This window comes from Salmo salar, chromosome 03 (genome assembly GCF_965601325.2).
Source record: "Salmo salar chromosome 03, fSalSal1, whole genome shotgun sequence".
Taxonomy (NCBI): Eukaryota; Metazoa; Chordata; class Actinopteri; order Salmoniformes; family Salmonidae; genus Salmo; species Salmo salar.
The window spans coordinates 730,001-742,113 of NC_138293.1; the positions used below are offsets into that span (position 1 = coordinate 730,001).

Sequence of the window (12,113 nt, forward strand, 5' to 3'; positions counted from 1 at the left end):
ACTACTACTACTACTACTACTACTACTACTACTACTAATAATAATAATAATATTAATATTACTACTACTACTACTACTACTACTACTACTACTAGTTCAACTATAACAACTAGTACTACAACTACTACTACTATGACTACTACTAATAATAATATTACTACCACTACATCTACTAATACTACTACTAAACATACTTCTGCTACTACTACTACTACTACTAATAATATTACTACTAATACTACTATTTTTACAACTACTACTACTACTACTTCTACTACCAATACTACTACTAATAATATTACTGCTACTACTTCTACTACTACTACTAATACTAAACATACTACTACTACTACGACTAATACAAATAATTTTACTACTACTACTTCTACTACTATTACCACTAAACATACTATTACTAATAATAATAATAGTACTACTACAACTACAATTTTTTCTACTACTACAACTATTACTACTGCTAATACTACTGCTACTACAACTACTTCAACTACTACTAATAATAATAATATTACTACTACTGCTACTACTACAACTAGTACTACTAACACTACTGCTTCTACTTCAACTACTACTACCACTAAAAATAATAATAATAGTATTACTACTACTATTACTACTACTACTGCAAATACTACTACAACTACTACTTCTGCTTCTAATAATAATAATAATAATATTGCTAGTACAACTACTATTGCTACGTCTACAACAACTACTGCTACTACTGCTGCTACTATAACTACAACTACAACTACAACTACTACCGCTACCACTACTGCTACTACTACTACAACTACTAATACTGCTACTACTACTAACCGTACTGCTACTACTACTACTACTACTACTACCGCTACTACTACTGCTACTACTACTAATACTACAACTACTAATACTGCTACAACTACTACCAGTACTACTACTGATACTACTACTACTACAACTACTAATTCTACTGCTAATAATAATAATAATATTACTACTACTGCAACTACTACAACTTCTACTACTATTACTGATTCTAATACTACAACTACTTCTACTACTAATACAAATAATTATAATTATAATAACAATAATAATAATAATAATAATGCTACTAGTAATGCAACTACTACAACCACAACTACTACTACTAATACTACTACTACTAATAATAAAACTATTATTGCTACTACTACTGCTACTACTACTACTACAACAACTACTACTACTACTTCTTTTGCGACTTCTAGAACTACTAATACTATGACTTCTACAACTACTACTACTAATAATAATATTACAACTTCTTCTCCTACTGCTACTAATAATAATACTAATATTACTTCTACTGCTACTAATAATAATACTAATATTACTTCTACTACTACTAATAATAAAAAGAATAAAACAAAAAGAATAATAATAATGCTGCTAGTACTGCTACTATCACAACTACTACTACTACTATTGCTACTAAAATAACTACAACTACTACTACAACTACTACTAATAATAATAATAATATTACTACTACTACTACTGCTACCACTACAACTACTACTACTTTTGCTACTACTACAACTACTACTAATACTATGACTTATACTGCTACTAATAATAGCAGTACTACTTCTACTACTGCTTGTAATACTACTACTACTACTACTACTACTACTACTACTACTACTACCAATAATAATAGTATTACTCTTACTACTACTACTACTACTAATATATTACTAACACTATGTTTGCTACTACTACTACAACCACTGCTGCTACTACTACAACTACTACAAACAATACTACTACTACTACTACTACTACTAACACTACTGCTTCTACTACAACTACTACTACTACAACTAATAATAATAATAATAATATTACTACTACTACTACTACGTCTATAACAACTACTACTTCTACTGCTGCTTCTACAATTACTACTACTACTTTTACTACAACTACTGCTGCTACTACTATTACTACTACTACTACTACTACTGCTGCTACTACTACTGCTACTACTAATACTGCTACTACTACCACTAGTACTACTACAGCTACCACAACCACTACTACTACTGCAAATAATATTAATATTATTATTACTACTACTACAACTACTACTACTACTACAATTACTTCTACTACTACTTCTAATAATAAAAGTAATAGCAATTTTAATATTAATGCTACTAGTACTGCTACTACTACTACTAATAACATTAATACTACTATTTCTGCTACTACTACTACTACTGCTTCTACTGCTACAACTACTACTACTAATAATAATATTACTACTACTACTACTTCTACTATTACAACTACTACTACTAACACTACCACTTCTACTACAACTACTACTACTACTACTACTAATAGTATTAGTACTACTACTATTACTACTACCACTGCAAATACTACTACAACTACTACTTCTGCTAATGATAATATTAATATTACTACTACTACTACTACTACTTCTACATCTACAACTACTACTACTACTGCTGCTACTAAACTACTACTACCACTACTGCTGCTACTACTACTACTACTGCTACTACCACTACTACTGCTACTACTACCGCTACTTCTACTAGTACTACTACTACTATTACTATTACTACTACTACTACTACTACTGCTAATAATACTACTACTGCTACTACTACAACAACTACTACTACTACTACTTCTATTACTACTAGTACTACTAATAACAATAATAATAATAATTCTACTTGTACTGCTACTACTACTGCTACAACTACTACAACCAAAAGTAATACTATTACTACTACTACTACTTTTGCTTCTTCTACTAATACTTCTACAACTACTACTACTAATAATATTACTACTACTTCTGCTACTGCTACTAATAATGATACTAATATTACTACTACTGCTACTACTACTTCTACTACTACTACTATTGCTACTACTACTAATACTACTACTAATAATAATAATATTACTACTACTACTACTTTTGCTACTACTACTTCTACTACTACTACTAATAATAATAATAATATTACTACTACTTCTACTACTGCTACTAACAATAACACTACTACTACTACCACTACTACTGCTAATAATATTACTACTACTACTTCTGCTACTTCTACTGCTACAACTACTACTAATACTACTACTACTACTACTGCTTCTACTACTACAACTACTACTACTAATGCTAAGAATAATTGTGCTACTACTGATACTACTGATACTACTACAGCTACTACTACTACTACTACCACTTCTACTAATAATATTATTACTACTACTTTTACTGCTGCTGCTTGTACTGCTACTGCTACTACAACTACTACTGCTATTACTACTACTACAACAACTACTACTACTGCTCCTGCTACTACTACAACTACTACTAGTACTACCACTACTACTAATAATATTATTACTACTACTACTGCTGCTACTACTACTGCTACTGCTACTTTAACTAATACTGCTATTACTACTACTACAACTACTATTACAACTACTACCACTACTACTACTAATATTATTACTACAACTACTGCTGCTATTACTACAACAACTACTACTACTGCTCCTGCTACTACTACAACTACTACTACTACTACCACTACTAATAATAATAGTATTACTACTACTACTGCTGCTACTACTACTACAACTAATTACTACTACAACTAATTACTACTACAACTACTACTACTACTACTACTACTACGACTTCTACTACTATTACTACTACTACTACTACTACTGCTACTACTACTACTACTACTACTACTACTACTACTACTGCTACTACTACTACTAGTACTACTTCTACTACTACTACTACTACTACTACGACTTCTACTACTGCTACTACTACTACTACTACTGCTCCTACTACTACTACTCCTACTACTCTACTGCTCCTCCTCTAACTATATTCTTACTAATTATACTATTACTTCTTTACTACTACTACTCTACTACTCTAACGCTATTCCCACTACTACTAGGATCGACCCGGTGGAACAGCAGAGCAGGCTCGGTCTCCTCCACCGCTCAGCGTCCTTTGTCCCCCGTCCTGTAGAGCACAGTGAGTCTTCCTCCTCCACCCACCACCTCCTTATCCCCAAGGCCACTCTTTCACCGATCTTCCGTCAGCTCTGCTCCTCCATACAGTGCATCAGACAGGCCTCCCAGCCTCCTGCCAGCCTGGAGAAATCCCACAGCATGCCTGACTTCTCCTCTCAGGTAGTTGGGTTCACATGTTTATTAGGAATAGTCATGTTGTTGTTCTTAGCCATAGGATTGTTTCTACTGATTTATTTTTATTGTATGGCTTCTGTGTTTTTATGAATCGATGACTTACTGACAGATGAATAATTCCAACTTCTTCACACAAATAATCGCGCCAGCTTGCCAAACAGCAGGACAAAACCTGAGGAATGGCTTGACAGACTAGACAGAAAACTAAAGATGAGAATTCTTCTTCTTCTTCATCCTTTTCGTCTTCTTCTACTTCTTCTTCTCCAGGTGGCATCGGTGTTCGGCACATCCTCCAAGACGCTGATGTCCTTCCTGTCGGTGACCACCCTGAAGGACACCCTGTCGTCAGCCCTGGGAAAAGGAGGAGGAGAGTTTTGTGGAGGGAACTCTAACAGCGGCTCGGAGGCCCTCCTGGTGATGCAGTCGCTCCAGAAGATCTCCACCATGGAGGACGAGGAACAGCAGAGAGCCAGCCTGGCCAGCCTGCAGAGCCGGACCTCTGATCAGCTGAAGGACAGCTGGAGAGACTTCCAGGAAAGGAGCAATGAAATGGGAGACAGGGAAAGTCCTCCTCTGTCTCCCAGCACCAACCAGGAGTTCGCCCTGGATGTGGTGTCTGAGGCGGGAGACGAGAACGGAGGACGGTTGGATATCGAGGAGCTCATGGAGGAACTTAACATGCCCCAGGAACTCAGAGATGAGGTGTCGTCGTTGGTGGAGGGAGAGAGAACAGTGCAATACGCCATGAGGTCTCCAATGTTAGGGGGCAGCGTCAGTGATATGTCTTATGCTGTTGACACCGAGGTAGACAAAATAGAGTCTGATGAAGTTGAGGAACTAGAAGTCTTTGAGGAAGATGTGAAGAAGATACCTGATAACTGGCCTGGGTCTGAAGCTTCTCTACCCAGACCTTCAGCTGAAGAGGAGGAGGAGGAAGGGAAGCAGGAGGGAGAGGAAGATGAGGAGAAGCAGCAGGAGGAGGAGGTGCAGGGGGAGAAGGAGGGGGAGGGTTTGGTTGCTAGAGAGAGAAGAGACTTCCCTGAAACAGAAGCGACATCCATTCACTCTGAGGAGGTCAGCACTGCTACAGATCAGACACAAGATGTTAATACAGCCATAGAATCAGGCATGAGGGAATCAAAGTTGATGAAGTCTGTAAAGTCAATTACTTCAGTAAAGTCAGAACCAACACTACAGTCTGATGTTGATATACTTTTAGATCCTGGCAGGAGGGAGTCAACAGAAACAAAGTCAATTCAGTCAACGAAGTCATTGCTGTCAGTACAGTCACTGAGGTCAGTAAAGTCATTACAGTCACTGAAGTCATTAGAGACTGATGATGGTGTACCAATTGAGCCTGAAACAGAAAGAGAATCCAAGTCAATGCAGTCAATTAAGTCAGTGACGTCAATGAAATCAGCAAAGTCAGTTCAGTCAATGCAGTCAATTAAGTCAGAAATGTCATTGAAGTCAGTGAAGTCAGAGCCTGATATTGGTGGACTGTCACACCCTGACAGGATGGAGTCAAAAGAGAGAGAGTCAATGAAGTCATTGCTTTCAGTACAGTCATTGAAGTCAGTACAGTCATTGAAGTCAGTAGAGTCATTGAAATCAGTACAGTCATTGAAGTCAGTAGAGTCATTGAAATCAGTACAGTCATTGAAGTCAGTAGAGTCATTGAAGTCAGTACAGTCATTGAAGTCAGTAGAGTCATTGAAATCAGTACAGTCATTGAAGTCAGTAGAGTCATTGAAGTCAGTACAGTCATTGAAGTCAGTACAGTCAATGAAGTCAGTACAGTCATTGAAGTCAGTAGAGTCATTGAAATCAGTAGAGTCATTGAAGTCAGTACAGTCATTGAAGTCAGTACAGTCATTGAAGTCAGTAGAGTCATTGAAATCAGTACAGTCATTGAAGTCAGTAGAGTCATTGAAGTCAGTACAGTCATTGAAGTCAGTAGAGTCATTGAAGTCAGTACAGTCATTGAAGTCAGTACAGTCAATGAAGTCAGTACAGTCATTGAAGTCAGTAGAGTCATTGAAATCAGTAGAGTCATTGAAGTCAGTACAGTCATTGAAGTCAGTAGAGTCATTGAAGTCAGTACAGTCATTGAAATCAGTAGAGTCATTGAAGTCAGTACAGTCATTGAAGTCAGTAAAGACATCCCAAGATGTTAGTTCAGGCATGAGGGAATCAAAGTCAATGTCAATGCTGTCAATGAAGTCTATTCAGTCATTGAAATCAGTACAGTCATTGAAGTCAGTACAGTCATTGAAGTCAGTACAGTCATTGAAGTCAGTACAGTCATTGAAATCAGTAGAGTCATTGAAGTCAGTACAGTCATTGAAGTCAGTACAGTCATTGAAGTCGGTACAGTCATTGAAGTCAGCACAGTCATTGAAGTCAGTACAGTCATTGAAGTCAGTACAGTCATTGAAGTCAGTAGAGTCATTGAAATCAGTACAGTCATTGAAGTCAGTACAGTCATTGAAATCAGTAGAGTCATTGAAGTCAGTACAGCCATTGAAATCAGTAAAGACATCCCAAGATGTTAGTTCAGGCATGAGGGAATCAAAGTCAATGTCAATGCTGTCAATGAAGTCTATTCAGTCATTGAAATCAGTAAAGTCCGAGAATTCAATTACAACAGTAAAGTCAATGCAGTCATTGAAATCAGTACAATCGTTGGTGTCAGTGAAATCACTGAAATCACCAGCAGAGGTAGAGTCTGAAGTATCCGTTTCATTGAAGTCAGCAAAGTCAATACAATCTTTGAAGTCAGTCAAGTCAGTTAAGTCATTGAAGTCAGTCAAGTCAGTTCAGTCATTGAAGTCAGTAAATTCAGTTCAGTCAGCTTCTGAAGTATGTAGTCCAGCTGGTTCTGTTCATGAGAAAGATGTGGAGGAAGGATATGACGCTGAGGTGGAGGATGAGAAAGAAGAGGTGGAGGAGGAAGATGAGGAGGATGAGGATGAGAAAGAAGAGGTGGAGGAGGAAAAGGAGGAGGCTGAGAAGGAAGAGGTGGATGAGGAGGAGGTGGAGGAGGAGGAGGTGGAGGAGGGGGTAGTTAAGATGGAGGTGGAGGAGGAGGAGGAGCAGGTGGAGGAGGAGGAGGGGGTAGTTAAGATGGAGGTGGAGGAGGAGGAGGAGGAGGAGGATGAGGAGGAGGGGGTAGTTAAGATGGAGGTGGAGGAGGAGGAGGTGGAGGAGGAGGAGGGGGTAGTTAAGATGGAGGTGGAGGAGGAGGAGGTGGAAGTTAAGATGGAGGAGGAGGTGGTGGATGAGAAAGAAGAGGTGGAGGAGGAGGAGGTGGAGGAGGAGGTGGAGGGGGTAGTTAAGGTGGAGGAGGAGGAGGAGGAGGAGGAAGTGGAGGAGGAGAAAGAAGAGGTGGAGGAGGAAGATGAGGTGGAGAAGGAGGAGGTGGATGAGAAAGAAGAGGTGGAGGAAGAAGATGAAGAGGTGGAGGATGAGAAAGAAGAGGTGGAGGAGGAGGTGGAGGAGGAGGTGGAGGGGGTAGTTAAGGTGGAGGAGGAGGAGGTGGAGGATGAGGAGGAGGTGGAGGATGAGAAAGAAGAGGTGGAGGAAGAAGATGAGGAGGTGGAGGGGGTAGGTAAGGTGGAGGATGAGGAGGTGGAGGATGAGGAGGAGGAGGGGGTAGGTAAGGTGGAGGATGAGGAGGTGGAGGATGAGGAGGAGGTGGAGGGGGTAGTTAAGGTGGAGGATGAGGAGGTGGAGGATGAGGAGGAGGTGGAGGGGGTAGTTAAGGTGGAGGATGAGGAGGTGGAGGAAGATGAGAAAGAAGAGGAGGAGGAGGATGAAAAGGCACAGAATGGAGAGGAGGGAGATAATGAGGAAGAGGAGGAGAAAGACGAGGAGTTGGTTGAGGAGGAGGAAGTGGAGGAGAAAGTTAAGGATATGGAGGGAGATTATGAGGGGGAGGAGAAAAGGGTGGAGGAGGAAGGGGAGGAAGGAGATGAGGAAGAGGAGACAGTGGAGGGTGAGGAAGTTGAGAGGCAGAGGAAGGAGTTAGCAGAAAAGGAAGAGGAGAGAGAAGGTGAAGAAGATGAGGAGGAGAAGGAGGAGAAAGAGGAGGAGAGAGAAGAGGTGGGGGAAGAGGAGAAGGAAGAGAGTGAGGACAAGAGATCTGAATCAGACTTTGAAGAGGGCAGGAGTGTTGATAGTCATCCATCCTCAGATAACAAAGTCTGTTCCAGTGGCAGGAAGTTAGATGAAGTCTGTTATATAGTAGAACAGGGTTTAGAAGAGGAGGGAGAGGAGAAGAAGGAGGACCAGGGCAGTTGTGAAGAGCAGAATTATGATGAGGGGGAGCAGGTGGAGGAAGAGGAGGCAGCAGAGGTTGGGTCTGAAGTATCAATGTCAAGGAAGTCAATTAAGTCTTTAAAGTCAGACAATTCAGTGAAGTCGGAGGAATCAGTAATGTCTGAGAAATCTGTAATGTCTGAGAAATCAGTAACATCAGAGAAATCAGAAGTAGAGTCTAAAGCATCAGAGCAGGGAGGAAGGGAGTCAATCAAATCAATGTCAATGAAATCAGTGAAATCAGAGAAGTCAACAAAGTCAGTAATAACAGATAAGTCAGAGAAATCAATGAAATCCGTAAATTCAGAAAAGTCAATGACTTCAAGGCAGTCCGTAAAGTCAGATAAGTCTGTAAAGTCAGATCAATCTGAGGCGGAGTGTAAAGTCTCAGAACACGAGGAGGCTGACATAGTGTCCAACAACTCCTCCTCTAGAGCCGCGTACCTCTGTGGTGTCAAAGATCAGGGTCTAGACACCTCCAACGAACTACAGACTGATGAAGGAGAGGAAGAGGAGGATGAGGAAGAAGAGGTCAGAGGTAAAGACTGCTCCCATCCTGTTGAGATATCTCAGGAGCTTTTGGACTTTGTCAACACTGCTCTGAAGTCCTCCTCCCTGATGTTCACCTACGACCCTAAGGGTAACCTGCGGATCGAGCCGGAGGGGGCAATCAGGGTCGTCCATACCAAACAGATGGTTATATTTAACGGGTGCGTCGACAGCCAGTACGGCCTGAAGAGACTGCCCAGCCCCAACACCTCTGATCTGTCTGACTACAGACCTGAGACATCCAGCAGCGGAGGGTACAAGACCCAGGGGTCAGTGGACATGTCGACGGAGAGCGGAGACGAAGACAAGGAAGAGGCAGGGAGACAATCGCCTGGCTTTCGACGTATCGGACAGACTAGTGACAAGCAGAGTAAAGCCAGTACCACGTCTCTGGAACTCTGGGCCTCTAAACCCTCGTCAGATCAGTTAAGGAGCCCTGAGAGTCTTGAAGGGAAGAGGCCCACAGGGAGCTTTGAGTCTTGTGACTCTGGGGCTAAAGTCTGTGGGGAGAGACTGTCGTACGTCAGCGGGTCCAGCTCGGTGAAGACAGAACCAGGACCAGAGCTGGTCAGGATGATCGATCAGGGGAGTTGGCTGTTTAAGGAGGGGGACTCTCCTGAAGGGGTGGGAGGAGCGTGGCAGAGCGCAGCAGACTCTAAGAGCCTCCCTGACTCTAATGAGGGGGTTCTGATCGACCAGGGGCGTTGGCTTCTTAAGGAGAATCACCTAATCAGGAAGTCTCCCCCGGTTCCCATGGGGATGTACGGTAACCTTGACAACACGTCCGTGGATACAACCCTCAGTGAGGAGGCTCCAGCCTATGACCATCACTCCTCTCACCGCTCCTCCTCCTCCCTCCACCATCATCACCACCACCTCAACCCCCTGTCTGTCCTCTCCTCCTCCGAGCTAGAAGAGCTGGCCCGACCAGCGACCCCTAAGTGCACCTATTACAACATGTCCCACGGCAGCGACTCAGACCCCTTCCTTGACGATCTCAGCCTCAACGGGAACGGGGCCAGGGAGACGTCAGAGGGCAGGTCTAAGAGAGAGACAGCTGTGGACACATCCCGGACCTGGGCGAGGAAAAACGGCAGCATGTCGTCATTTGCCTCGGTGGAGTTCAGGATGCGGGACGGCAGGGTGCATCCTGAGGCGGGGATGAGTGGGTCAGAGGCTGCTGTAGAGCAGAGCTCCAGGACTGCAGTGGGCATGTCTGGACGGAGCAGGGCTCTGCAGGTACAGAGCAGTCTAGAGTCTCTACGCTGTGGACCGTATTGTCCTATACTATAATAACTGCTTTTTACCTGTTTTGACAGACCTGTCCCATACCATATACAACACAGACCTGTCCCATACCATATACAATACAGACCTGTCCCATACCATATACAACACAGACCTGTCCCATACCATATACAACACAGACCTGTCCCATACCATATACAATACAGACCTGTCCTATAATGACTACAACACAAACCTGTCCCATACCATATACAATACAGACCTGTCCCATTCCATATACAACAAAGACCTGTCCCATACCATATACAATACAGACCTGTCCCATACCATATACAATACAGACCTGTCCCATTCCATATACAACACAGACCTGTCCCATACCATATACAACAAAGACCTGTCCCATACCATATACAATACAGACCTGTCCCATTCCATATACAACACAGACCTGTCCCATACCATATACAACACAGACCTGTCCCATACCATATACAACACAGACCTGTCCCATACCATATACAACACAGACCTGTCCCATACCATATACAATACAGAGCTGTCCCATACCATATACAACACAGACCTGTCCCATACCATATACAATACAGACCTGTCCCATACCATATACAACACTATTGGTACTGTCTGTCCCTGTCCTATACTACAATAATATTGGTACTGCCTGTCCCTGTCCTATACTACAATACTATTGGTACTGTCTGTCCCTGTCCTATACTACAATAATATTGGTACTGCCTGCCCCTGTCCTATACTACAATACTATTGGTACTGTCTGTCGCTGTCCTATACTACAATAATATTGGTACTGTCTGTCCCTGTCCTATACTACAATAATATTGGTACTGTCTGTCCCTGTCCTATACTATAATACTATTGGTACTGTCTGTCCCTGTCCTATACTATAATACTATTGGTACTGTCTGTCCCTGTCCTATACTATAATACTATTGGTACTGTCTGTACTGTCTTCCCCTGTCCTATACTATAATACTATTGGTACTGTCTGTCCCTGTCCTATACTATAATACTATTGGTACTGTCTGTACTGTCTGTCCCTGTCCTATACTATAATACTATTGGTACTGTCTGTTCTGTCTGTCCCTGTCCTATACTATAATACTATTGGTACTGTCTGTACTGTCTGTCCCTGTCCTATACTATAATACTATTGGTACTGTCTGTACTGTCTGTCCCTGTCCTATACTATAATACTATTGGTACTGTCTGTATTGTCTGTCCCTGTCCTATACTATAATACTATTGGTACTGTCTGTCCCTGTCCTATACTACAATAATATTGGTACTGCCTGTCCCTGTCCTATACTATAATACTATTGGTACTGTCTGTCCCTGTCCTATACTATAATACTATTGGTACTGTCTGTACTGTCTGTCCCTGTCCTATACTATAATATTATTGGTACTGTCTGTTCTGTCTGTCCCTGTCCTATACTATAATACTATTGGTACTGTCTGTACTGTCTGACCCTGTCCTATACTATAATACTATTGGTACTGTCTGTCCCTGTCCTATACTACAATAATATTGGTACTGTCTGTCCCTGTCCTATACTATAATATTATTGGTACTGTCTGTACTGTCTGTCCCTGTCCTATACTACAATAATATTGGTACTGTCTGTCCCTGTCCTATACTATAATACTATTGGTACTGTCTGTCCCTGTCC

At 41.6% G+C, this 12,113-nt stretch overlaps 1 protein-coding gene across 1 annotated transcript in view; it reads left to right on the top strand.

Moving 5' to 3' along the window:
• rp1 (RP1 axonemal microtubule associated) overlaps positions 1-11,345 on the top strand; it is a 37,777-nt gene extending 26,432 nt beyond the window's left edge. Inside the window, exons 7-9 of the mRNA XM_082973017.1 lie at positions 4,032-4,269; positions 4,552-5,970; positions 7,978-11,345. Of these exons, the coding sequence (XP_082829143.1) occupies positions 4,032-4,269; positions 4,552-5,970; positions 7,978-10,446 (4,126 nt within the window). The 3' untranslated portion in view covers positions 10,447-11,345. The remainder of the gene's footprint in view (positions 1-4,031; positions 4,270-4,551; positions 5,971-7,977) is intronic.
• Positions 11,346-12,113: the final 768 nt, after the last annotated feature.